General features: G+C 47.5%; 9 protein-coding genes across 9 annotated transcripts in view; 5 read left to right on the top strand and 4 right to left on the bottom strand.

Moving 5' to 3' along the window:
* Positions 1 to 2,798, bottom strand: part of CNBB2830 (hypothetical protein) — a gene marked incomplete at both ends in the record, with an annotated part of 2,996 nt that extends 198 nt beyond the window's left edge. Inside the window, 5 exons of the mRNA XM_771958.1 lie at positions 1 to 1,479; positions 1,517 to 2,256; positions 2,319 to 2,536; positions 2,577 to 2,677; positions 2,724 to 2,798. The exon at positions 1 to 1,479 is cut by the window's left edge and continues 198 nt beyond it. Coding sequence (XP_777051.1) covers positions 1 to 1,479; positions 1,517 to 2,256; positions 2,319 to 2,536; positions 2,577 to 2,677; positions 2,724 to 2,798 — 2,613 coding nt within the window. The remainder of the gene's footprint in view (positions 1,480 to 1,516; positions 2,257 to 2,318; positions 2,537 to 2,576; positions 2,678 to 2,723) is intronic.
* Positions 2,799 to 3,595: 797 nt separating this feature from the next.
* CNBB2820 (hypothetical protein) lies at positions 3,596 to 5,352 on the top strand (the record flags this gene model as incomplete). The annotated part of the gene is made up of 6 exons (XM_771957.1): positions 3,596 to 3,787; positions 3,826 to 4,071; positions 4,125 to 4,391; positions 4,447 to 4,761; positions 4,817 to 5,083; positions 5,125 to 5,352. The coding sequence occupies 6 exons, from the start codon at positions 3,596 to 3,598 to the stop codon at positions 5,350 to 5,352; spliced, it is 1,515 nt and encodes a 504-aa protein (XP_777050.1).
* A 362-nt stretch (positions 5,353 to 5,714) lies between these two features.
* On the top strand, positions 5,715 to 6,116 carry CNBB2810 (mitochondrial 37S ribosomal protein MRP2; the record flags this gene model as incomplete). The annotated part of the gene is made up of 3 exons (XM_771956.1): positions 5,715 to 5,931; positions 5,987 to 6,015; positions 6,054 to 6,116. The coding sequence occupies 3 exons, from the start codon at positions 5,715 to 5,717 to the stop codon at positions 6,114 to 6,116; spliced, it is 309 nt and encodes a 102-aa protein (XP_777049.1).
* Positions 6,117 to 6,272: 156 nt separating this feature from the next.
* On the bottom strand, positions 6,273 to 7,886 carry CNBB2800 (hypothetical protein; the record flags this gene model as incomplete). The annotated part of the gene is made up of 9 exons (XM_771955.1): positions 6,273 to 6,396; positions 6,434 to 6,444; positions 6,500 to 6,553; positions 6,608 to 6,827; positions 6,877 to 7,174; positions 7,229 to 7,391; positions 7,430 to 7,451; positions 7,496 to 7,592; positions 7,664 to 7,886. The coding sequence occupies 9 exons, from the start codon at positions 7,884 to 7,886 to the stop codon at positions 6,273 to 6,275; spliced, it is 1,212 nt and encodes a 403-aa protein (XP_777048.1).
* A 163-nt stretch (positions 7,887 to 8,049) lies between these two features.
* On the bottom strand, positions 8,050 to 9,376 carry CNBB2790 (hypothetical protein; the record flags this gene model as incomplete). The annotated part of the gene is made up of 3 exons (XM_771954.1): positions 8,050 to 8,460; positions 8,517 to 8,901; positions 8,940 to 9,376. The coding sequence occupies 3 exons, from the start codon at positions 9,374 to 9,376 to the stop codon at positions 8,050 to 8,052; spliced, it is 1,233 nt and encodes a 410-aa protein (XP_777047.1).
* Positions 9,377 to 9,525: 149 nt separating this feature from the next.
* CNBB2780 (hypothetical protein) lies at positions 9,526 to 10,966 on the top strand (the record flags this gene model as incomplete). Its single annotated transcript, XM_771953.1, has 8 exons — positions 9,526 to 9,617; positions 9,658 to 9,927; positions 9,978 to 10,094; positions 10,153 to 10,320; positions 10,377 to 10,436; positions 10,474 to 10,519; positions 10,569 to 10,664; positions 10,715 to 10,966. 8 exons carry the CDS (start codon positions 9,526 to 9,528, stop codon positions 10,964 to 10,966), a joined length of 1,101 nt encoding a protein of 366 aa, XP_777046.1.
* A 4,705-nt stretch (positions 10,967 to 15,671) lies between these two features.
* Positions 15,672 to 16,481, top strand: CNBB2770 (hypothetical protein; the record flags this gene model as incomplete). The annotated part of the gene is made up of 1 exon (XM_771952.1): positions 15,672 to 16,481. The coding sequence occupies one exon, from the start codon at positions 15,672 to 15,674 to the stop codon at positions 16,479 to 16,481; it is 810 nt and encodes a 269-aa protein (XP_777045.1).
* Positions 16,482 to 16,963: 482 nt separating this feature from the next.
* Positions 16,964 to 20,356, top strand: CNBB2760 (hypothetical protein; the record flags this gene model as incomplete). The annotated part of the gene is made up of 4 exons (XM_771951.1): positions 16,964 to 17,753; positions 17,904 to 18,873; positions 18,934 to 20,023; positions 20,102 to 20,356. The coding sequence occupies 4 exons, from the start codon at positions 16,964 to 16,966 to the stop codon at positions 20,354 to 20,356; spliced, it is 3,105 nt and encodes a 1,034-aa protein (XP_777044.1).
* A 2,119-nt stretch (positions 20,357 to 22,475) lies between these two features.
* Positions 22,476 to 24,021, bottom strand: CNBB2750 (hypothetical protein; the record flags this gene model as incomplete). Its single annotated transcript, XM_771950.1, has 2 exons — positions 22,476 to 23,411; positions 23,476 to 24,021. 2 exons carry the CDS (start codon positions 24,019 to 24,021, stop codon positions 22,476 to 22,478), a joined length of 1,482 nt encoding a protein of 493 aa, XP_777043.1.
* Between the last annotated feature and the right edge of the window lie 979 nt (positions 24,022 to 25,000).

Raw genomic sequence — 25,000 nt, 5'->3', positions numbered from 1 at the left:
AAAGTTGTTGCGGAAAGGCGAAGGTGAAAGTCGTGAACTCGTTCGTGAAGAGGTTTGATATAAAGGGTCAGAGGAACCTGTGTTGATCTCGGGGAGAGTAGGCTTCGATGGGGAGCGGGCAGGAAGTGTAGTTGGCGCAGAGGGCGAACCGTCCGGTATTGGCTCAAGAGAAGGCGCCGCAGATACTATCGGCGCGGATGATTGAGCATCAACACCAAGATTGTCATTCCGTGCCCTTCGCCAGAGAGGATTCATGCCCGCTACAGGCGTTGGTGCGGCGACAGACTGAGATGTCGTATCATCATAATCGTCTTCATCTGATATTGACCCATCCCAGTCAATCTCTTCTTCTGCCACTCGATTAGTGAATTCCTCACTCAAGTTGGACCCACGCCGAGGTGCATTGGTGCGGAATCTGGACTCCCAGCCAGCAGGTAACGGACGATCAGGGCTGGGTATATATCCTTGACTTGATGAACGTGAGCCTGTTTCAATATGTTCCAGGCTCTGACGAGGAAGAGAGCCATCGAGACTCATCCGCCCCAGCGCATCCGCCGGCGATGAAGACCCCACAGACGGCTCAACAGCTAGATCTTCCGTATCCGACCCGGCAAGACTTTCTTTCTCCAAGACACGAGGATGTGACCGTTGGCTTCCGGTGCGTAATAATCTGGCAAGTTTGCTGCTGATACTGGACGCATTACTATGAGACCGGCGTCGGCCCTCCATCTCCGCCTCAATGGATTTCCGGCGACGAAAGCTTCCACTTATCGATTGCTGCTCTGAAGAGAGTTTAAATTTGTCTAGAGACACTGACGACGTAGCTGGACGAGGAGAATGTGTTGTTTCGTCCAATAAAGGCACAATGCTAGGTTTGGCTTGTGGGACGAGGTGAGAAGACAGTCGTCGATGGATCATGGATCCAAGCCCAATAGGCCCTGGGTTGCTGGTTACTCGCCCAGCCGGTTCGTTTTTGAAATCGAGCGCAGACGGGTTCTTGGACAGCCCTGGAGAGACCATTTGAGCCACCGGAGTCGTGGTCTGGGGAGAAATGGGGTAATCAGGTGATCTGCCATTGAGAAGCGAAAAGCGGCGTCCTATGCTTGTATGAGGAAGAGGGCTGTTCATGGGTGACACATCTTTATTCGGAGTAGAGACTGGGAGAAGTGCACTGAGTTTATTGCTTCTTGGGGTCCCGGACCCAGACCCTGCTGGCGTCAATGAATACTCCGTATTAGTAGTTCCTGTTGATTCTCCATCTCCAAAACTGCGGCTACGCGTGCGCCCGGTTCCAAGTAGCTGCAGTTTCTGCGAGATCGTCTTGATGCCCTTTCGGAAACGATCGCGAAAACGGACAGACTTGGTAATAACCGCCGCAACTTCGTCATTTGAAACGGTAACGAATGTGTGAGTGTGCGGATCTGTCTTGGCGAGCCAAGTAGCAGAATCGGCTAATCCATGGAGAGTGAAACCATGTTGCTGATTGTCAGTCATGTACGATATTGTATCGACTCACCTTTGCTTGCTCAAGTGTGATCCTTTTTCCCGCATCTTTCTCCAAAAGTCTTTTCAACAGATCCAAACATTCTACCGCTTCTTCTGCCGCAGGGAGCCCTCCTGTTCCAGTGGGGAGACGATCTTTGCCCATGAAAGGGGGGACGATATATGATTCCGACACGATGACTTGCATCAAAAGATATTCGTTAGGTGCATTAAAGGGCGTTTTGCCAAACAGCAAACAATAAAGAGTGACACCAAGTGCCCACACGTCGATAGCGTTGGTTATAGGAAGCCTTTCACGACGCTGGATAGTAGCCGAAGAGGATTGTGATCTGAAAGACAGAGGGCGACGGGAGCCGGCCGAATCGTTGCTATCAGTGGGTTTGAGAGGGAAAGTAGTGGATGAGCGCGGTAAACTCATTAGGCTTGAAGAAGTGTCCGCAGAAGTATCGACAGATGAGGGAGGTCGGATAATAAAGGATGGTACCTCTTGATTTGGACTTGGATGGCTGGGAGGTCCGGAGGGGCCCTCTGAGTCAAGGCCCGAATAGCACATTTCAGGAGCAAAGAAGGCGGGTGATCCAGCTGTCTTTGCGAGTTCAATGTCATCAACGTAAGCGTCGCCTTCAGGACCTGGTTGCGCTGCCGCTGCTCTCAGAGCTTCAGAGAAATGAGAGCAACCAAAATCCGATATTTTGACGGTGTTGTCTCCAGACCGTAGGAGGTTGCTCGGTTTGATGTCACGATGAATTATGCCTTGATGATGCACTGGCAATCACTCAGCCACAATTACATTGGCAAAAAAGCTTTACACTCACAATATTCCAGCCCGAGTAGCGTATCTCGAAAGATCTTACGAGTCTCGCCTACAGTCAAGGCCGGAAGACCTTCTCCATCCTTCCATTTGATTTCTCCATTCTGACACCATTCGAGGATCATGTAGATTTTGCTTGACTCCGGGTCATCGATAATCTCCTTCATCCTCACAACATTAGGATGGTTAACCTTTTTGAATATTGCAATCTCCTTGCGGATTCTGACGATGGTCAGTATTGATCTATGTTAGATTAACTCACTCGTTCTCGTTCAGCAGCTTAGCCCCTCCCGAGGACCCTTTGTGTCGACCGAGACCAGTGAGACGTTTTCTTTTGGGGTTCCGATCAACAATTTTGATAGCCTTGGGATTTGGTCAACTAGGCTATAGAGTTTATGTCTGTACGTACGTAGAATGAACTCTCTGGAGACGCAGGCGGGTGAAGCTCTCCGTCGTCATCAGCCGCAGGTATCTCGGTCGTCATGTCTTGCCCAAGTCGAACACGCCCATGAGTGCCCGAACCGATTTCCGACAGAACCTGCGACTGGTCAGTAATTGCATGGTATATGCAATATACTTACTCTGTACTGGTTTATCATCCACTTTCCAGACTCATGATCACGCTTGACTCTCACAGCCTGAGTCTCAATCCTGTTTATCAGCTCCAGTCCGGCGGCATTTCCACTTACACTTCCGCTGGGGTGCTATCTGTGGCTGGACTCTTCCAGCCTTCTTCGTGTACTGATGTAGGTGTATGTGAAGGTGGGTCTCTGGCGGAGCTGGTTCTAGACAACGCTTTGAAGGGGTATTCGGTGCCGGCAGTGCCGGTTTGAGCCGATGCTCTTCTCGACAGTATCCTCGGTGTAAATTGTCCCTTGGACGAGGAGCGAGCCGTGGGCCGGGGGGAGGGCACCTGCGCCGATGCCTGAGAGGCATGAGATGCTGTGCGGCGTAGAGAGTGGGGACGGTCTGAAGGGCCTGGCTGGAGTGTGGTTGGAGATTTGAGGGAATAGCGCTGGTCAGGGCTGCCAGCGGGCTGTGGGACTGCTGACATTGGCGGCTGGCGAGTGGCAGGGGACGAGACTGGGACAGCGGAATGGTGGCTGCTGCGGCGGTGCTCAGTATGGCATCTGGGAAGGTGCGATGAAGAAGAAGACGGACGATGGAGATGGAGATGGAGATGGAGATGAGATGGAGAGCGCCGGCGATGACGACGAGCGGGTCGGCAACGAGACGAGATGACATATTCGTCGTCGCTCGCGTCTCCATCTTTGCCCGTCCATGCTCCTTGCCAGACTCGTCGCCACAGTCTCCCGCCCCGTCGCCAGCACCGTCGCCAGCATCAGAACGATGTCCCACACCGTCACCCTCAGCCCCGCGGAGGCCACCTTCGTCGCGCTCCTCGACGACTTTGCAAACCGCCTCAGCCCGCCCGTGGAATGCAGAATCGCCGGTGGATGGGTCAGAGACAAGGTACGTCGTCCACCGCATATCCCATGCTCATGCATCAGCTTCTGTCTCTGCCCTCCTCAGACCTCGATATAGCCCTCTCCATCCCCTCGGGCCATTCCTTTGCCGTCGCCTTTGTCGACTTTCTCAAGGCGAAGGATGTGCCCACCGGATCAGTCGGCAAGGTCGTCGCCAATCCGGAGCAGAGCAAGCATCTCGAAACCGGCACGACCAGGATTATGGGCCTCGAATGTGACTTTGTTGGGCTCCGAAGCGAAACCTATGCAGACAGTCGCATCCCACAAGTGGTACGTCCGACGTGCAAAATTAAGGAAACGAGGTTGATAGATCTACACTACAGAAACCTGGGACCCCTTTTGAGGATGCTTCTCGTAGGGATTTGACCATCAATGCCTTGTTCTACAATGTCCACACACGACAGGTGGAAGATTACACAAAAATGGGACTTTCAGATCTGGAGAATCGAATCGCTCGAACTCCCCTTCCTCCTCGACAAACATTCCAAGACGATCCCCTCCGTATCGTCCGCTGCGTGCGCTTTGCTAGTCGCTTCAATCTGGCCATTGCTCAAGAGGTCGTGGACTCTATCAAACAAGAAGATGTCAAGGTTGGTTTCATAACTTGATGAATGGTTGAGCTGCCACTGACATCGACGACGACAGGTTGGGATTCTATCAAAAGTGTCCAAGGAGCGTATTGGGATTGAAACCATAAAGATGTTGCATAACAACCCGTTCCACGCCCTATCTCTTATCCACTCTCTTGATCTTCATCCCTACATCTTTAGCTGTGAAGTCGATCCACCTCGCCAAGAGGCGTTTGCTGCTGCTCAAATCCTCAACGAAGTCGCCAAGCGTAAATCCGTCGACGAAGTGTTATGGCTGGCAACTGCTGCAACCCCGTTCCGTGGACTTACTGTAAAGCGAAAGGGGCGGGATGTCCCTGCATCCTCAGTGGTAATCGGTGAAGGGCTGAAAGTAGGTCTTCCAGTAGAAAATCATCGCTAACAAGCAGCTATCAACCGAACTGAAGACGTCTGTAACGAACCTTTTCGACGCTGTTGATATTATCAATCTTGATGCGACCAGGAGGTCTGACATTGGCATATCCCTCCAGCATCAAGCAGTGCGTCCATGGGAAAGATCTTTGACTTTCGCTGCAATCTTGGCCATCCTTCCGGTCTGGAAGGGCGAATGGGACGACGGAGCCGAAGGCATCTATCAACAATATGAAGCATTTGAAGGGAAAATAAGGGACCTTGGACTTCCGGAAGACATTGACAGACCTCTTCTTCTAAATGTGAGTGATGACTTCAAGTGATACTGGCTAATTGATATTAGGGCAACGATATTCAGCAACTGCTGTCCATCCCTCCTTCCTCGCTCATCACAACTATCAGGCAATCTCTCAATGCTTTCCAACTTGACAATCCTTTAGCAACCAAGGAGGAATGTGAGAAGTGGCTGAAGAGCATGTGGGAGGGAGAAGGTAGGGATCTGTGGGAGAAAAACTCTCAGCCACCAAGGCCATCGAAAAAGGCCGGAAAGGGAGAAAAGAGGAAACGTTGATACCATGCCAGGAGAATAGACAGCATGTGCATACCCTGCATGTATATATACCCTTTTGTTTTGAGCTATACTTTCTGTCGCTGGACAATTTCACGACATTGGCATTGCCAGATAGCGTCCGCATATGATAGCAATGTGGAAATAATGGGGTGAAATAATGGTACGAGAATAAGCAAGGAAGGGGTTTCCGACAAAGGGCGCGCCTAAAATGAAGGCGTGCGAGAATTCACAGAGAGCGCCTTTTGCGCCTTTCGCCGCCCTCAAGAATCGCAACTGCATGCGAATCGCGCAAATGACAATACCTCACAAGGGTAAAAGCACCAAAAAACAGTCGACAAGACCCATTATAAAGCGCCAGCACCATGGGAGCCAAAGCACAAATCCTTAGAGATATCCGGAAGAGACTATCCGCAGAACAAATGGAAGTCCAAAGACGAGCTTTCCTCTACGTCGCCCGTAATACAACATTGCCTGCCACTGTTCGCCACAAAGCGCAACTGGGCCTTAACACACTGAACGGAGGAGAAGGGCGGATGGGAGCAGTGAAAAACAGATGTTGGGAGACAGGACGGGGAAGGGGTGAGTCCTCAAGTTTCTGGCCTGAATCCTTTACTGAATAGTGGGGTTGGGTTAGGTGTGATATCCAAGTTTGGTCTTTGTCGAGTGAGTACTTGGGTCGTAGCTTTCGCTGACTCGTCAAGTTCCAATTCCGAACAAAGGCTCTCAGTGGAGAACTTCCAGGTGTTCATAAAGCAAGCTGGTAGAAACGACGGTGTTAATCATGTATCCCTACATCCCACGCCTCCCCATATTTTTGGTGATGTTTTCCCCGACGAACGATGAACTTTGGTCATGGAAGAACGAAATCAAAACGAACGCTATCAATGGTCTAATTTTATTTACAAATTATCTTCCTAAGCTCAATACAAAGTTTTGACAATAGAGATCGCCGCTGTCACAGTGATACTGATTAACGGTGTAAGAATGTAGGAAATCACCAAAGTTTTGGTGACGACAGCGGTTGTGTCTTCTCCTGCATCAGACCTGCCAAATTAGTTCATGTTCTTTTCGCAGAACTTACATTGCTACTATCTAGAATCCGGCATATGGTAAGTACAATTCCACACTGCATAGCATGTTCACTTACTGCTGCCAGTGTCAACGCGGGGGGGCCCACTGGGCTTACAATCATCACGAAATCCTGTTGGGAGGTAAGCTGCTTGTAAAGCTACATGATATACATTAAATTTCTCACCAGTATGGGATCCTGGATGATCTTGGAGCCAATAATCCTACGTACACCCCACACGATAGTAGAAGAGATAGCCGGCATGATGAGGAATCGAAAGGCGTAAAGGTAGCATAGAGCGAAAATGGGAGGCCGGGGACCATTTTTCGATCTCAGATGCGCCCCCAGCACAAACATTTGCAGTGCCGGGTATAGATTGCCCAAGTTTTCTATCGATCGTGTGAATCTAGAGGTATCAGTCAGTATGAGTAGTAATGGGAAAGACTCCTACTTGCGATGACAGTGCTCCTTGATCGCCATAGAACCATTTATGTAGGAAGGGAATGATTCCCGTCACTATGGCCGCTGCACCCCCATACATCGGAGGGTTCATGAAGCCATCCAGGCGTCTGAGAATTGTCTTGGCGGCTTTGGGAGCCCTTCTAATGTCATTTTCCGCTCTTGCTAGCAAAGGGGACGATTCTGTGCTCGGGTGATCGACATCGTTGTATGGATGGGCCTCTGAGTACTCTGGATACGGTTCGGATTCGGACCAAGGATGAATTAAATTGATGGATTTCCCATCCAACATGCCTGAAAAAAAATCAATTAGCTACAAGCTGTTTAATTGCGCAACATCCTCCTCACCTGGACCGAAAGTAAAACGAGTCAAATTGCATACCAAAGCATTGATGAGGATGTAAACCCTCCCTCTTTTCATTGCTGCTTCAACGCTCCCGCTACCCACCAAGGAGTCAAGGGTGCCATTGTCCCCCAATGATTTGAGTAAAAGAACAGGCAAGGAGGTTGCCTATCATAAGCAACGATACATACTCTGCCATGACTCACATTATTGAAAATCATGCACGGACTACCCAATATCAGCTCTGAATCGGAGATGTATGATAGACTCACACAATCCATTTTGGCAGCTTGAAGATAGCTACACCTAATAATCCGGCCATCCATGAGATGAATTGAAACAGGAGTGAATAAACGATGATGATCCAATCTGCAGTTGCAACACGTTGCTTAATTTTTCCTTTTTTTTTACCCTTGCATCATGATTTGATCTGGGCTTACAATGCTTCAAATTGGACCATGATGATAAGGGCCCAATCTCCGAAAACAAAAGACATGGCAAGAACAAGGTGACACAGACGTGGGAGCTATTCTCTTCCCCTGGGCGTGAAAGGATCTTGAGCTTGCGTGCGTAGTATCCGTATCCGAGGACGAGCATGACACTGATGGCTGCCTGCACAGCGGACCATGTCGTGGAAAGTATCTCTTGTAAAGGTAAGGTCATGGCTTTCAGATGGCTGCAGATGTTTTCTCTAAATATCGGGATGGGCAAATCCAACAGACATTCTTATTAGTAGGAGCACCATGATAAATGACATCATAGAAACGCTATTAACTATTTGTGCACGATCAATCCTCTACACTACGAGTAATCTAGTGATCCGATGCTACCGGTCCGTATTTTCATCATACTTTACATCCACGCCCACTAGCACTTGTTGCGCTTGCTTTGTCGCACTGCGAGTACGCTTCAAGACGGGCAGTTTTTCTTCTTCACTCTCCCCTCGTTTCCGCCTGACGTTACCAACATTATCCAGGCTTGTCTCGGTCTTTACAACAGTTTTCACAATAGATTCAACTTTTGTCTTCACTTTTATATTGCCTCGGGATTGAGGGAGATCAGCCGCAAATAAGACGGCCTGACACCATCCTCCCATTGGGCCCCAACGACCAAGCAAAAATTCCTGCGTCTCCTCATAGACCTGTTTCGACATTGCCTTGTTCTTCAGACGGGATGGAAAGGCAGGATGTCTTGCGGCAATATGTGCAATATGGGTATCGATGGGAATCAGAGAGGGCTGTTCACCTGTCAGGAGCACTGGACACGCGGCATCCATGGGATCTTGTCACTCACTTTATCGAGACACATGAGCATTACACAGTCTGCGACTTTTCTTCCGACGCCTTTCAATGCAATAAGGTTCTCACGTACAATGTCCACATCTTCGTTTCTCCACGCTACGAGCCCAGCTTCTATATCTCCCTCTTTATCCCCGAATTTGTTGCGGAGCAGCTGCAAAGAGGCTTCGATAAACGGAGCGCGGTACCCAAAACCCATGTCACGCAGGGGTTTTTCCAGTCTTGTTGGTATCTGATGAGGGGCGGGGAACAGGTGGTATGGAATCAAGATACCATTCGAGGGATGTTTGAGAGTAAGCACCGGCTTTGTGAAAGATTGCGAGAATTTATGCAGTAGCGAAGTTATACGTGGTATGTGGTTGTTGGTGGATGTGATGAAGCTGCCTGTCAGCGCTGAAAGGAGACACTGGCTACGTACGCTAAGAGACATTCCCATGGATCTTGCCTGAGGACCCGGATCCCAGTGGCTCTGTCATTGACGTGTACTTTACCAAACAGCTCTGGGTCTCTGCGCCGCCAGTCGAGATACAAGGCTTCCAAGTCTGGATATCTGACCAGCTGGAAGTAGTCCTCAAGCCACTGCCTGGTGGAGAGATTGCTGCGCTCTGGCTCTGGGGCTGACCCGGAGGGATATACGGCAGTGTAGTATATGTGCGTGGGCGACTGGCGGAGACACACGACACGAGGGGGGGAGTGTACTGCCCTGGAATACTCTTCGAAGGGGGGATCGCTGGCGGGGAGGGGGAGCCTGTGCCAGAGGAAGGCCTGGCCGACGGGCAGCGTGTTTGCCAGCGAGAGGTTGCGGGGGTCCATGCGCACGGACGCCCACCCGGCGGGGAACGGCGGCCGGGACATGCTTGTGGGCGCTACATCCAACCGCTGCGCCCTCCTTTGGGTTATAGACACCGCAGAGTGCGGCGGCCATCGCCGCCCTGTTCGTCATCATCGCTTCCCACTTCTCGCCTTCACGCGCTGTGGATCCATCTCTCGCCCTCAGCGCAACCATGGACAGCGACGCAGCAGCCATCGCCCTGGACCGTCTCAAGTTCTACGCCAGAGACGCCCTCCTTACAATCACCCAGTGCATCTGCAAGCCGTGAGTAGTCGCTTCCCACACCCACCTGCTGACGTCCTAGCGATGCCACCCTCAAAATAAATGGCCGTTCCTACAAGATTGAAAAGCTCCTCGGAGAAGGCGGCTTTTCGTTTGTGTATCTGATCCGAGATCTCTCCTCAGACCGCCTCTATGCTTTGAAGAAAATCCTAGTAACTTCTGGTCAGGAAGGTGTCAAAGAAGCGATGCGGGAAGTTGAGGCATACAGACGCTTTCGGCATCCAAATATCATTCGCATTCTTGACTCTGCAGTGGTACAGGATGAGTCTGGAGATGGAAAGATCATCTATCTGTATGTTGAACGTTCAGCGTTCGCCATCTAATCAGCTCACACTGAATCAGATTTCTCCCATATTACTCCAAAGGCAACCTGCAAGATGCAATGGCGAATGCGTCGGTCACAGGCCAGCGTATTCCCGAGAGAAAACTTCTAGAGATTTTCCACGGCACTTGCTTAGCGTAAGTCCCCACCCATTGCATCTGATCACTGCCTGACAACCGTCCGCACGTATTCCAGTGTCAGGGCTATGCACCAATATCGCCTTCCAAACATTTCGGCATCTTATCCTCCCACTCGCGAGGATGAGCCACTTGTTGGGGAAACTGTTTTCGATCATGACGAAGAACTAACCCAAGAGGACCGAGGAGAGTTGGTGCCCTATGCACATAGGGATATCAAGCCAGCGTATGTCTCGGTCTTTAGCTTTTGCAACGTACAGGACTGTAGTAACCATCGTTCAGGAACATAATGATTTCAGATGAGGACGAGCCCATCCTAATGGATTTCGGGTCAACCATCAAGTAGGTCATCTCGGTGTGGCTGAAGCTAATTCTTCAGGGCTCGAATCACGGTTGAAACACGGCAACAAGCACTTTTGGAGCAGGTATGTCCTGTCCTACCTTGTGAGATTATTGCTGATATATATATTCTAGGATATTGCGGGTGAACATTCCTCTATGCCTTACCGTGCTCCCGAGTTATTCGACGTGAAAACAGGCAGAACATTGGATGAGAAATGTGATATATGGGTGAGGACTGTGCAGTTCTTCAAAATGCATCATTGCTGACTTGAATTTAGTCATTGGGATGTACCCTTTATGCTGTTGCTTATGGTCACTCTCCCTTTGAGGTTGATGGACAATCTATCGCCATGGCTGTTGGCAGCGGTAGATATCGGCATCCTTCAGGTTACTCTCAAGATTTTGTGCAGCTTATTGATAGTATGCTTGTTGTGATCCTGAGCATAGGCCTGATATACAAAAAGTATGTTCTCCATTCAAGCCATCTAAACACCCCTGATGTGAACTTTGAACTTATACAATCCATTTAGGTAATTGAATTGACTGAAAACATACTCAAAAAGACATAGTTCAATTCTGTCCTTTTGCGCACATGCCTGCGATTTGCCGTTATGTATATGCATTTCTCATGTGGAAATAGATCCTTTTTACATGCTCAATCAGAAGGACTGGCAGTTTTCAAAAGGAGGTACTGACAGATGAGGGGGGATGGGGCATGAAGGAGTGAGGTGACAGTATGCTGCAATCCGAAGGCTAGATGAATTTGAATGGCAATAACCGCCTTCCAAGTCATCAGAATTGTGTTTCAAGAGCATATGACAAATGTTGGATGAATGAGTGAATGGGAGCAGTGGGCAGAAGGACATGATGATTCACTGAGAGGGAGTTTTGTGGCATTCATGAGTTCATTCTGTATATTCTAATAGAATCTATCATAATTTCTCTTCATTATTCTGATCAATGCCTTAGCCTGCCCTTACAACCAACTATCAACCCACCTACTGAATGAATACTCAACACATTTACCCAAAGTTGAAAGAATCATTGCAGATAGGAAATCCTTCATGAGTGGACAGCTTTAACCCTCGGCCTCTGTCCTGATGAGGACGGATGATGCTCAGAAAGGAATTTGGTCGCAACTGTAATATAGTCAAAAATGATCATAGCAGGTGTCGATGATTGGTTCTTGGGTAAAGTTGTTTAATTAGTGGCTTAATTTAATCCATTACTACTTGGACTTAAAATGATCCGAAAGTGGGTCAGTTTAGCCATTTTCGGGGTTACTCTGTTTGCACTCCCTGTCTGACAGATGTATCCGACGCACTTCAGACGCAAAATTACAAATTATTGCCGAACAGTCTCTACCGTATTAGGGCCCTTGCACGTCCGTTTCATTATCCACGGCCGCGTGCTGGTTTGTTTTTTAGTTCATTAATCTTTTTTGATTCCGTTTTGATTCCGCTTTGCCGCGCGTGGCTCATTTTTTGGCTCTACCTTTTTATGTATGCCTCCCTTTTGGATCACGCGGCTCACATGTGGCCCCTTTTGCTTCCGTTTTTCTCAGACCATCCCAGATTACAAGACTGCAGATCTTTCTAGATTTCTCTCTTCTTTCCCATCCATCCAGAAGAGAGAGCTTTTATATTTGCGGTCTTTCAGTGTGTCTGGTGGGTATTTCTTTTGGTTATTCCACTTTCTGAATGATTACTGACTGGGCAGAACAGGCACAGATTTTATATTGATTTCTCTGCCCAGGTAGGTGATCTGACCAGAAGAGAGCTTTTATATGTTGCAGTGTTCCAGTGTGGCTGGCATAGATTATATATTGACTTCTCTGCCCAGTCCCATGCACATGCACACATAGACTGTTCGCTGTTCTCCTGCTTTGCTGACCATTTTACAGTCCTGCTGCTGTTTGCATTCTCTATTCTCTGCATATTTCCTGCTGGATTTTTTTGGCCACTACTGCCTTCAGTGGACAATCCCTCTGAACTTGTTACAAGGGAGGGCAGAAAGCTGGTGACAGTGCTTTTTCCTCATCATACACTACAAGCTGAGTTGGAATATCTTTTCTCTCTTGATGGTGTGGAATGGCTTGTCAAGGATCAACAAGCTTTGTGCCCTCAGCAAAGGCAATGTGATGAGCAGATGGAGAGGCCAGCATATCTTTGAGACATGAATCTTGGAAATATTCTCCATCATCAGTTGGATGGATCATGCTATGAGGTCAATGATCACAATGTCCAGCAAGAATGTGGCTGTCTGGTCCTTACCATCAACATCTCTATCAACTGGGCAGATCCCTCCAACCCACAATCATTCCCCTGGATCCATGGGCCCTACCATGTGTCAGCTAGCTGACCTGCCCAACAAACATTAGTCTCAGTATTCATTTGTGATGCTGATGGGTATCACTCCTGTGCCAAATGAATCTCCAGGTTGTCTTCTTCACTGCCTTTTACTTTATTTGGCTGTTGATCTCCTCAGTGCAGAGTGTGATGGATTGTGGATTAAGACACTGAAATACCCCAATGGTGAGATACCTCAACTCAGCCTCTTTGCACATGGCCTCTGACTGCATCTCAGCCTCGCCCATGGTTCCCATGTGGCTGCCAGCCACACATGGATTTTCACCATGCCATCCCAAACACCCAAAGATATAAGACTGTGAATCCTTCTAGAGTTCTCTCTTCCTTTCCCATCCATCAGAAGAGAGCCTCTTTTATGCCATGGTCTTTAAGCATGTTTGGTGGGTATTCTTTTATACTTGCTCCTCTCCTGATGATGTGCTGACTGGGTAGAACAGTGCTTAGAATACATAGTTATAGGTCTCCTTTTTATTCAGTGAGATTAGCACATGAGTTCGCATACCCAGATCCAACTATAACTATCACAATGCCTCCTCAAACACATTCCAAATGCCTCCCCAAATGCTAGCATGAATGAACACAGTGAGACACCCAGGTGTCTACACTTTTTTCAAAACTAGCAACATATTTCCAACAAAATGGCTCCTAAGATTACCAAGACTCCCCCAGAGCATTCACCTCAAGACCACAACTCTACAGCCCAAGGGGCATCCACCAACACCCTTCTAGAGCACCTAGTCAACTGCACTAAACAACACAACAATACACTGGCCCTCCTTGCAGAGCTGCTAGCTCAACAAACCAAACAATCCACCTTAACAGATCGCTATACTCCTCAGGGCATCCCAACACCCAAAGCTTCTGGTATCCCTTGATTTGTGGGTCCTCTCAGTGATGCCGATAGTGCACTTACCCATTTACACTGACTCCAACAAGTCCTCCACACCCATTCATTCTTGACCCCTTCTGCAGATGCCTAGGTAGATGAGAAACAATGTGTGACAGTGATCGAGCTTGCCAATAATTTGATCAAATGTGCTGGTCTTGTCAGATGGGTTGAACAGGATGGACACCATATGGAGAACGAGGCATCGACATGAGAGGCCTGGTCTGCAGCCTTGAAAGCCAAGGCCATGCCCACTCACTGGGAGTTCCACAAATCCCAGACCCCTCTTTTGTCTCTCCTTTTGTGAGGTGTCTCCTGAGGCCTGGTGAACCTTCGACAATGTGGTAATCCTACATCATAGTCATCTTCTCAGCATCAATCGTTATCCAAGTGACTCACAACTTCATGGCTGCCAGAAGTGCATTGAGTTTTCCTATGCCTTGATTTTTTTTCTCACACTGTCCCAAACACCCAGCAACATAAGACTGTGGATCCTTCTGGAGGTTTCTCTTCTTTCCCCATCTGTCAGAAGAGAGCCCTTTTTTTATGCTGCAGTCTCCCAGAGTGTTTGGTGGGTGTTTTTTTATGCATGCTCCTCCTCCTGATGAAATGCTGACTGGGCAGAACATTGCATATAGAGATACATATTGATTGTGATTGCCCTGCTGCCATTGTTGTTACTGGCAGCCCACACTTCACAAAGAAGGATTCTCCCTGCATGAAATGCACTGTACCATGCAGCTCCTTATGTAGCTCAGCATTACATTCCCCTCAAAATGGTGCTGAGCATTCTCAAGTGATGTTAACACAGCAGCATGAATTCCTGAAACAGTTTGAGCAAGCCCCTCAAACTGCACAGCAACCTCATGTTGCTCACCATGCAGGCTCCCAAACTCAAGCAACTTGGGTGGCAGTGGATACCATGGAGCAGTCTATCTTCAAGGTACTTGGTCATCTGTCAGTTTTTGACCTTTTCCCAGATTTTGATAAAGTTCAACATGCTGTTGTTGACCTGATGCATGCCCTACTTGAAGGAGTTCTTCCCTTCTATATTCAATGGGTCTGTATTTTGGGGCAGTACTGCACTTTACCTCCAGCAGGTTGGGAGATGGATGATGACAGAGGCAGTGTCACCTCATTAAATCTGGAGGATGAAGGGATCGAGGATGTGGTAGACTGAATGATGGAAAGAGGGAGGGAATCAGAGGATCCCAATATGATTACGAGATTGCATCAATATGCTGCAAGCATTCTGCCACCTGGGAAAGCAGATGGGAAACCTGTTCTCGCCAAGAAACTGCTGCCATGCCTAGAGGAAATGATGGAAAAGGTCATATTCCCTCCCTACATCTGTAAGGCTCCCAGCAAGCTGGCAGAGCCCTTGCACTCATTGGGAAACTCTGCAAGACCCACTCCTCCATAGATTCCATGCTATCTTCCCCAAAGACATTGGTGATGTTGCAAATTACCTGCCTGTATGTACCTCTGATTCCAAGGTCTGGCACCATATCAACCTTACCCCAGGTGCTGTTCCTTTCCATTCTGCTGGCTATCACTCGCCACACATGTGGCATCAGCAATTGGTGGAAGAAATTCAAAAGCATCATGCAGCAGGTCATTTGCACCCCTCAAGTTTGCCGTGGGCAGCACTGGCGTTCTTGATCAAGAAGGAGAATGGAAAATTTTGTTTCATCTGTGATTATTGCGGATTGAACAAAGTAACCCAAAAGGATGCCATGCCAGTTCTGAATGTGGATGATATTCTCTACTGGGCCACCTGTGGTATTTTCTCAGAGCTGGACCTCCAGTTGGACCTTCTTATCTGAATGGATCTTGCCTTCCTATTACGTAACTCCCTCCTCTGATCTCTTATCTCTTCTTCTTTGTGCAGGCTCGTGACATGCGCACAACTTGGAGGAAGGAGCAGAAGTAAATTGAAACACAGCTCGAAAAATAGAAGCTGGGGAAAGTGGTGACCTCATGAGATGTGGGTCAACTGGGTCAGAGGCTAGCCTCTTACAGGAATGCTATACACCCCAGGGTATATTGTTGCCCAAGGCTTCAGACATCCCTTGTTTCGAGGGTCCCCTTGGCGATGTGGACCATGCCCTTACCCATTTGCATCGGCTTCAACAGGTTTTGCGAATGCATGGCCTTCTGACTCCTTCGGATGATGAGGAGGTGGAAGAGAGACACTGTGTGACAGTGATCGAGCTGGCGAACAATTCGATTGAGTGCGCTGGTCTCATTGGCTGGGTTGAGCAAGGCAGTTGCCGTATGGAGGCCAATGGAATAACAACATGGGAGACGTGGTCAGCTGCCTTCAAGGCTAAGGCCATGCTGTCCAACTGGGAGTTCTGTGAAAGCCATGCTCTCTTTCGTCTTTCCTTCCATGAGGCATCGTCTGAGGGTTGGAAAAAATTCGATAATGCAGTGATTTTGCATTGCGCACATCTCCATGGGAGCAGGCTATACCCAACCGACCAACAACTCACCAGTTTTTACTGTGTGGCCTGTCCTGAACGCCTTTTTCTTCGCTTGGTTGACTTGCCTGAATTTCACATCAATGATCTGGACACACTGTGTGCCTTGATCAGCAACCATGTCAAACGAATCCAACATGAGGATGCCACCTCTCAGATTAGGTCCTGTCCCACCAACCAGGCTACCTCCAACAACGTCCAACTGCCCCACTCTATGTCCTACTACCATGACCCTTCCCACACTCTGCCATACTATCTCTCCCCGGCAGGCTGCCATATCCACAAAGTTTTCCACAAGGAGAACTGATGTTACGATTGTCGTAAATCTGTCAGAATGATTGATCCAACCTGGATCTGGAGTCATGGGAATTGCTGGTGGAGGCATGGGAATTGTTGGTGGAGGCATGGGAAGAAGGGAAGACCAAATTACATAAGCTAGAACACTTGTGGTATTGAAACAAATAAAGAAAAAGGATTGTAGAATAGTTTCCATGCAACTTAGACATCTCTGGCAATCAACACCGTGTGCTCAAGCTCTCTCTAGACAACTCTACATCTGACAGGTTATGAGCCTTGCTGCTTAACAGCACTAGACTCTAGCAAACACATCAGTCAACCAACACAAATCCTGCAGGTCACTATTGCATTAGTACCACAGGTACTGCTTGATACCAACAAGTGGTGAGAAAATCTGGTGCCCCCCAGTGGCAAGTCACTGTGCCTAGTGCACAAGCAAACTTGCTTTGCGTTAGCTAAGTACAACTTAGCTCTGAAAGCTACACACACATCATGTCCAACAATACAGACAACAACACATCCTACCAGGGGGTCATCTTAACTGGCCCCCAGAACTATGCTGAATGGGAGCTATCTATCAAAACATCTCTCATCCTCAAGGACCTGGAGATTGGTACTCCAGTCAGCCTTGACAGCATGTCCTCCAAAGAGGACAAGGAGAAGTACAAGAGGTCCAGGCAAGCTTTTGCCCTTCTTATCAAATCACTCTCACCAGAAGTCCAGGCATCCCTCCCTGCCAACATACGATCTGTAGAGACAGCAGACAGCTCAGCACTCTGGGAGGAGCTCAAATCCCAGTACTCAGCAGCAGTGGGCACAAGACAGGCTCAACTTTTGCAACAAATGTGGATATCCCCTGTCATTGAAGGAGAAGACCCAAACAAACGCATGGCAGAGATCAGGTCTGCTCATGCACAGATTAACAGCAGTGGTGAGAACCTCTCAGACCGAATGCTTGCCTATGCCATGACCCTAGCTCTTCCAGAATCATTCACCACTGTCAAGCAAACTCTCTGGCTGAGGGAACCACTTACCTCTTCGGCTGTGCAGGCAGCAGTCCAAGCTGAGTGGACAAGGAGGTCCAGTGAGGAGGTAGCAATGGCTAACAGGGTACAGGAGAGTCACACCCAAGGCAACAAAAGCAATAGAAGGGCCAAGCCAAGGGAATGGACTGAGAAATGGTGCAGTATCCATAAAGTGCCTACTCACAATACCAGAGACTGCTCTCTCAGGAAGTTCAGCAATAACCACAGTCAGTCAGGTCAGGCTAGGGTGGGTACCGGTGAGTCTGCTAAGGCAGAGGAGCTGGCATCTACCTTCCATGCTGTAGCAGCAACTACAACCTGTTTCCATGACAACTCCTTCATAGTGGACTCAGGGGCTTCACACCACATGGTTAGCAACAAAGACTTACTTCACAACTATGGGCCAGCAACAATTGTCAGAAGTGTAAAGATTGGTAATGGCACTATCCTTCCAATCGCTGGCCAGGGAACTATGACTATTGGAGCTACCACTCTTCAGCAAGTCCTCCATGTTCCCCAACTCCAGTGCAACCTTCTCGCTGTTAACAAGGTCCCATCTGGTTTCCACTGGGCATTCAGCAACAGTAAAGGTGAACTTTTTGATCAATCTAACCAGGTCTGCTTGTCTGCCCCATTCAAAGATGGTGCCTACTCCCTGCAGGTAGATCCATCTGGCCATGCCTATCTTGTTCAACTGGCTGATACTCTCTCAGAATGGCATCATAAGCTAGGGCATTTGGGGATTGAGAAAGTGGTTAGGCTTGCAAAAGAAGGGAGACTTGGTCAGAATAATCAATTGAAGAATGCAAATGCTGGTGATACCAAAGATTTCTATTGTGAAGCGTGTATTAAGGGGAAAACTGGGCGACTTCCTTCACCACCTGAACCCAACATCAGAGCTTCCAGGCCACTTGAACTATTGCATATCGACATCTGGGGACCAGCACCAGTCGCTTCCAAGGGAGGTATGCGATACTTCCTGACTGTCTATGATGATTACAGCCACCGGATTTCCCTCACCTTGATGAGAATGAAGTCTGAGACACTGCAGAGTTTCAAAAACTTTGTCAATCATGCTGAAACTCAGACTGGTCATAAGGTTCAATCTATTCGGTCTGATAGGGGTGGAGAATTTACATCAGCAGCATTCCAGAGGTATATCAGGGAAAAAGGGATTGAGCATGTCATGGTGCCACCTGATGCTCATGCACAGAATGGGAGAGTGGAGAGGGCACATCTTACTATCCTCAATGGTGTGAGAACTTTGCTTGTGGAGACTGGACTGCCAGCTAGCTTCTGGGGTGAGGCTGCTAAATACATTGCCTTCTCTCACAACTGCTCCTTTGACTCCAACAATGGAATTCCCTTTGAACGCTGGTATGGCAAGAAACTGTTGTTCACTCAACTTCACGCATTTGGAGAAAAGATTTTCTTTAGGGATTATACCAACACCAACAAATTGAAGCCTCGCTATCGACAAGGAAGGTTTATGGGGTATGCCAGTGATAGCAGCACTTCCAGTTATCGAATTCTTGATGATGAAGACAAGAAGATCAAGGTGTCAAGGGATACCATTTTGCCAAAGAAGCTGGACATTCCTCATTCCAAGATGCCAGCAAGGGGGAGTATTCTTAGGCTGGAGGAGTGGGATGACAACAAGAACAGAGACACATCAACACATGCTCAAGATCCATTGGCAGAAATACCTGACAGAATCATCCCTGCCCCCATGGAAGTGAATCCTCAGGATGAAGTAAGACCTAGAGCAGTTCCAGCTGAGCATCAATCACCCATGGAGCTTCTTCGTAGGCTGGCAAGGTATGACACTGGAATACAGCAACAACCTGAGGCATCACCATCATCCAATGCATCAGAAGAGACAAACAGTGATGTTTCATCCATTGATCCTCTTGCCCTGACTGACAATCCGGAGACCTGGGGTACTATCGCAACAGCTCTGAATGCTATGGCAATCAACACACCCAATACCTACAGAGAAGCTATTCAGTCAGGTGAGGGGGAGCAGTGGCATCAGGCTATGATGGAAGAATTGGAAAAGATGGAGAAGTATAATGTGTGGAAGGTGGTGGATAGGGCACCAGGACAGAGGGTCCTGAAGGCAAGATGGGTTTATACCAGGAAGATTGATGGGACAACAGGGAAACCAGCAGCATACAAGGCAAGATGGGTTGCCAAAGGATTTTCTCAAAAGGCTGGAATTGATTACAATGAGGTCTTCTCTGCTGTTGCCCACAAAGACTCGATTAGGGTATTCCTCTCTCTGGTCAACCATCTTGACATGGAATGTGACCAGGTGGATATCAAGGCAGCCTTTCTCAATGGTGATCTCGAAGAAACCATCTATCTTGAAGCACCAGAAGGAAGCGACATCCCAGCAAACAAGATCCTACTCTTGAACAAGTCACTCTATGGGTTGCGACAGTCACCAAGATGTTTCAACAAAGCACTTGATCAGTGGTTAAAGTCTCAAGGGCTGAAGCCAACCAGAGCTGACCCCTGCTTCTATGTTTGACGTTGTGAGGGGGAATTGCTCATGCTCTCTGTCCATGTGGATGATCAGCTCATTGCCTGCAATTCAAGAAAGACATTGGACGAATTCAAGCAGGCACTTAACAGCAAATTTGAGTGCTCTGACTCTGGGCCTGCTGGCTACTTCCTGGGCATCAATATATACCGGGACAGGCCACAGAAGAAACTCTATCTCTCCCAGGAGCATTATATGGAGTCCCTGCTTGACTGCTTTGACATGTCCAATTGCAATCCAGCAAAGACGCCTCTTCCTTCAGGCTTCAAACCGATTCCAGCAACAGATCAAGAGCATGAGCTAGCACAACATTGACCATATCCAAAGCTAGTGGGCTCTATTCTCTATGCAGCAACAGTGACATGGCCAGATCTAGCCCATGCAGCAAGTGTTCTGTCAAGATTCATTGTAGACACTGGGCGTCTCACTGAGTGTCGTTGTAGTATAGTGTGTAGTTGACTAGCAAAACATGCACTGGTTGTAATACATGTGGATTGAGTATTAAAGAACTACAACAATATGCGACTACTATTTTACTAAGTACCAACTGTGTGTCAGAAAGTAAAGTTACACACATCAAATGCCATGTCATTACTAAGTATTTCAAATGTAACATTATACACATGGAATGTTACATCATCTGGATGAATACATACACAACAAATATAGCTGAATATTCATACAGCTTATACATGGGAATGCATGCATGTAAATGCAATGCATAAATTCCTGCATATGCAATATGCATAGGAAGATGCATGCACAAAGACTGCATGCATAGAGAATAAATGAGTATAGTGCTCTGCACTTACACTCTCCCCCATCTGTCAAAGAGCCTATGCCTGGAAGCAAGAACAGCAGTTACCAGGAGGCAGGGACAGGAAAAAGAAATAGAAGTAATAAGAGAAGGACAAAGAGGCAAAAAAGAAAGGAGAAAAAACAGCTATAAGCATGGGGGTCATGGGCTGACTCTGTAAATTCTTGTCACCAGATCCAGGATGGATAAGATGGGGAAGGAGGACGCAGCAGGTAACCACTCCTGAGCGCAGCCTTTTAAGATTTAGTCTTGCTGAGCACAAGCCAGGGGAAAAACAAACCATAAAGGCCAAAAAAATAACCCAACAGAGCAGCCCAAGCCAAGCCATGACACTATGGAAGAAAAGAAAAGAGGAGAGGAAACCAGAAAATTGTAAGGCATGCATGCCAAACATGGTCATTATGATCCCAAGGTCTGTTTCACTTCATACATAGATTTGCTGCCGCTTTTCTCTTATTTTGATTCCGTTTATTTTGTGCGCTCCTCACAGGCTGTTACAACTTGTCCCCAACAAGGTCCGGCCTTGGAGACGAGATAGAAAGCCGTAGTTTAACTAAGCAATGAGATATATGTATGATATACCTCTTGACACTTGTCTGTTGGCGTATGGTATAGGGCAGAGGTATATTCGCTTGGGAAGATCAGGCAAGCTTATATACTAGTGGAGTAAGTTTATGTCGAAGGTGGTGCAAGGTAAGACGAGAGTGAGCACTGGGAGCTCGAGGACCTTTCGCAAAGTAACTTATGAAATATTGATCTTCAAGGGGAAGAAGATCAAGATCGAGGACAGAGCTCCCCTTTATATACTTCTACAGAAATCTATTTATATCCTTTGAGGTCCAGCTGGAGGTCCAGCTGGAGGTCCAACTGGAGGTTTAACTGGACGTCCAGTTCTTTTCTCGGAGGTCCAACTGGACGTCCAGTCCTTTTCTCGGAGGTCCAACTGGAGGTCCAGCTGGACCTTCTTATCTGAATCGGATCTTGCCTTCCTATTACGTAACTCCCTCCTATGATATCTTATCTCTTCTTCTTTGTGCAGGCTTGTGACAGTCACCCCCCCCTTCGAAGACAGTCGCTCTGTCATGCCATCTGCGGCTTGTTCTATTGTGTACCTGTAACTAAAATTTGCTGGAGCTATGGAATAAATTTCTATGAACTGGTTGTAAGTGAAGAATTTGTCTTTGAAAAATTTATGAACTAAGTCTATGAACTAAAAATGTTTTCACAATGTTTGGAATAATTTCTCTGAACTGTTACTATGATCTCGACTTCCTATAGGTGGTGTGTTGTCTTGTACTGATCAACAATCTCTGAAGCTTTTTCTAAAGCGGTTTTGGGTTCCCAACTGTTCTGTTCGGCATTGTAGCCAAGCCTCTTGATAAGGAATTGGCGGCATTTTCAGTAAAATCGATGATTGAGGATGCACTCGACTTCGTATTCTAGGTCACCTTCGTGATGGTGCGACTTGTGTTCACCCTGGTATCTTATTCTCAATATATTTCTCAAGCAATTGGACGTGGAAGACATCGTGGATGCGCATTGATTTCAGCAACTCAAAGCAATACATGTGGGAAGGAACGCGCACCATAATGGTGTAGGGACTGAGATAGTGGTGATCTAATTTCTTGGTGGTTTGTAGTGACATAGGAGATCAACAGAGGTGAAGCTCCTTTTGAGTGTTTCAAAAGATGTTTGTTGAGGTTCTTCCCATACAAAGGGTAAGTCCTTCTTTGTCAAGTCGATAAGAGGTTTGGCGATACTAGAGTAGTTCTTGATGAACCTTCGGTAGAAGTTACAGAACCCAAGGAAGGATTGGGTATCACGGAGATTGCGAGGTGTCGGCCATTCCGTGATAGACTTTACTTTCTTGGTGTCCATTGATAGACCTTGATCGCTGACAACGAAACCTAGGAACTCTACTGAGGTTTGATGGAACTCGCACTTTGAAGCTTTGGCATATAATTGGGTTTGGCGGAGGCGATCTAGGACTTGTATGACGTGTGACTGGTGAGTCTCCAAGTCTGGGCTGTAGATGAGGATGTTGTCGAGGTAGATGATAACAAATATGTCTAGCAAGTCATGGAAATTGTGGTTCATGAGATGTTGGAAGGATGCAGGGGCATTGGTGAGGCCAAACGGCATTACCAAATATTCGAAATGCCCATAGCAAGTACGGAAAGCTGTTTTCCATTCTTCACCTGCCTTAATGCGAAGTAAATTGTAGGCTCCTCGCAGGTCGATCTTGGTGAATACTTTGGCTGATTTGAGTCGATCTAGGAGTTCGGCGATCAATGGTAGAGGATAGCGATTCTTGATGGTGATCTTGTTGATTCCCCGGTAATCAACACACATCCTAAGCGATCCGTCTTTCTTTTTGACAAAGAGTATGGGTGCTCCGGCTGGTGATTCGGATGGTCGGATAAAACCTTTCTTAAGATTCTCATCAAGGTATTCGCGGAGAGCTTCAAGTTCTGTTTCGGAGAGATTGTATATGGGGCCAAAAGGTGGGTTCTTTCCTTCTTCAGAGGGATATGTGGTCGAAAGACCTATGTTCTGGGAGTGTATCGGCGCTTTTCTTGTCGAATACATCTAGATATTGATGGTATTCTTTAGGTACTATTTTGGCATCGGTGTTTTCTTTTGGAGGTTGGTCATTGGTGATGACCATGGCTAAGTTGGCACTCGTCGTCTGTGATACAGGTGGGTGTATGGAAAGTGTTTCCCAGCTGATGGACGGATTGTGCTCTTGTAACCAGGTGATACCTAAGACGATGGGATAGGAGCCGATGTCGGTTATGAGGAGTCGGAGTAAGGTGTGTCCGAATGGTTTCTGGAAGTTGACCAGGATGTTGGCTTCTTCTTCAATTATAGTTTGCTGACCCGCAGCGTTGAATAGGTATAATGGGATCGAATCTTCTATTTTCATGGTTTTGAGGTTAAAGGTCTGGAAGAATCTTTTGTCGATGAAGTTTGTAGAGGCACCGGAATCAATTAAAGCTTGATAAACATTGTTGTGACAGAGAAAGTCGATTGTGAGTTGGTTTTTGTTGTTTTTGTTATTATCTTCGAGAGTTTGGAGATATTCGCAGGAGTCTGTATTGGCCGGTTTGATAGTACGCTCTTGTTCCCGGCTACCTTCTTCGACTTTGGCAGACAAGAGCATATCTAGTTTTTTGAAGGGAGAGTAGTATTGGATTGTTGCGAGGGGACCACTGTGTTACGACTCGTCCCCAACAAGGTCCGGCCTTGGAGACGAGATAGAAAGCCGTAGTTTAACTAAGCAATGAGATATATGTATGATATACCTCTTGACACTTGTCTGTTGGCGTATGGTATAGGGCGGAGGTATATTCGCTTGGGAAGATCAGGCAAGCTTATATACTAGTGGAGTAAGTTTATGTCGAAGGTGGTGCGAGGTAAGACGAGAGTGAGCACTGGGAGCTCGAGGACCTTTCGCAAAGTAACTTATGAAATATTGATCTTCGAGGGGAAGAAGATCAAGATCGAGGACAGAGCTCCCCTTTATATACTTCTACAGAAATCTATTTATATCCTTTGAGGTCCAGCTGGAGGTCCAGTTCTTTTCTCGGAGGTCCAACTGGAGGTCCAGCTGGAGGTCCAGTTCTTTTCTCGGAGGTCCAACTGGAGGTCCAGCTGGACCTTTTTATCTGAATCGGATCTTGCCTTCCTATTACGTAACTCCCTCCTATGATATCTTATCTCTTCTTCTTTGTGCAGGCTCGTGACAGTCGCCCCCCCCTTCAAAGACGGTCGCTCCGTCGTGCCGTCTGTGGCTTGTTCTGTTGTGTACTTTGTAACTAAAATTTGCTGGAGCTATGGAATAAATTTCTATGAACTGGTCGTGAAAAATGTGGCTATGCTTTGATCTATCTAGAATAAAAAATAAGATTGATTGGGGAGTTAGGAATCTATGAACAGTTGGCAAAAAACAGAACGGAGGATTGAGTTCCAAATAGTGGGGTGTCTGTGATCGCAAAGAACGTGTGGTATCGCCAAGAACATGTGGTATTGGTCATATGTGAAGGTAAGATCCCTTTTTTGGGTTGGGGATATGCGCTGTGGGTCCTCTGGAAGATTGGCTGTTAAGGGGGAGACGGGGAGGAGGATTTTCGAGGTATAAA

This window comes from Cryptococcus neoformans, chromosome 2 (assembly GCF_000149385.1).
Source record: "Cryptococcus neoformans var. neoformans B-3501A chromosome 2, whole genome shotgun sequence".
Taxonomy (NCBI): domain Eukaryota; kingdom Fungi; phylum Basidiomycota; class Tremellomycetes; order Tremellales; family Cryptococcaceae; genus Cryptococcus; species Cryptococcus deneoformans.
Note: the sequence above shows the minus strand (reverse complement) of the source record. Positions and strands in the feature narration are given on the sequence as shown.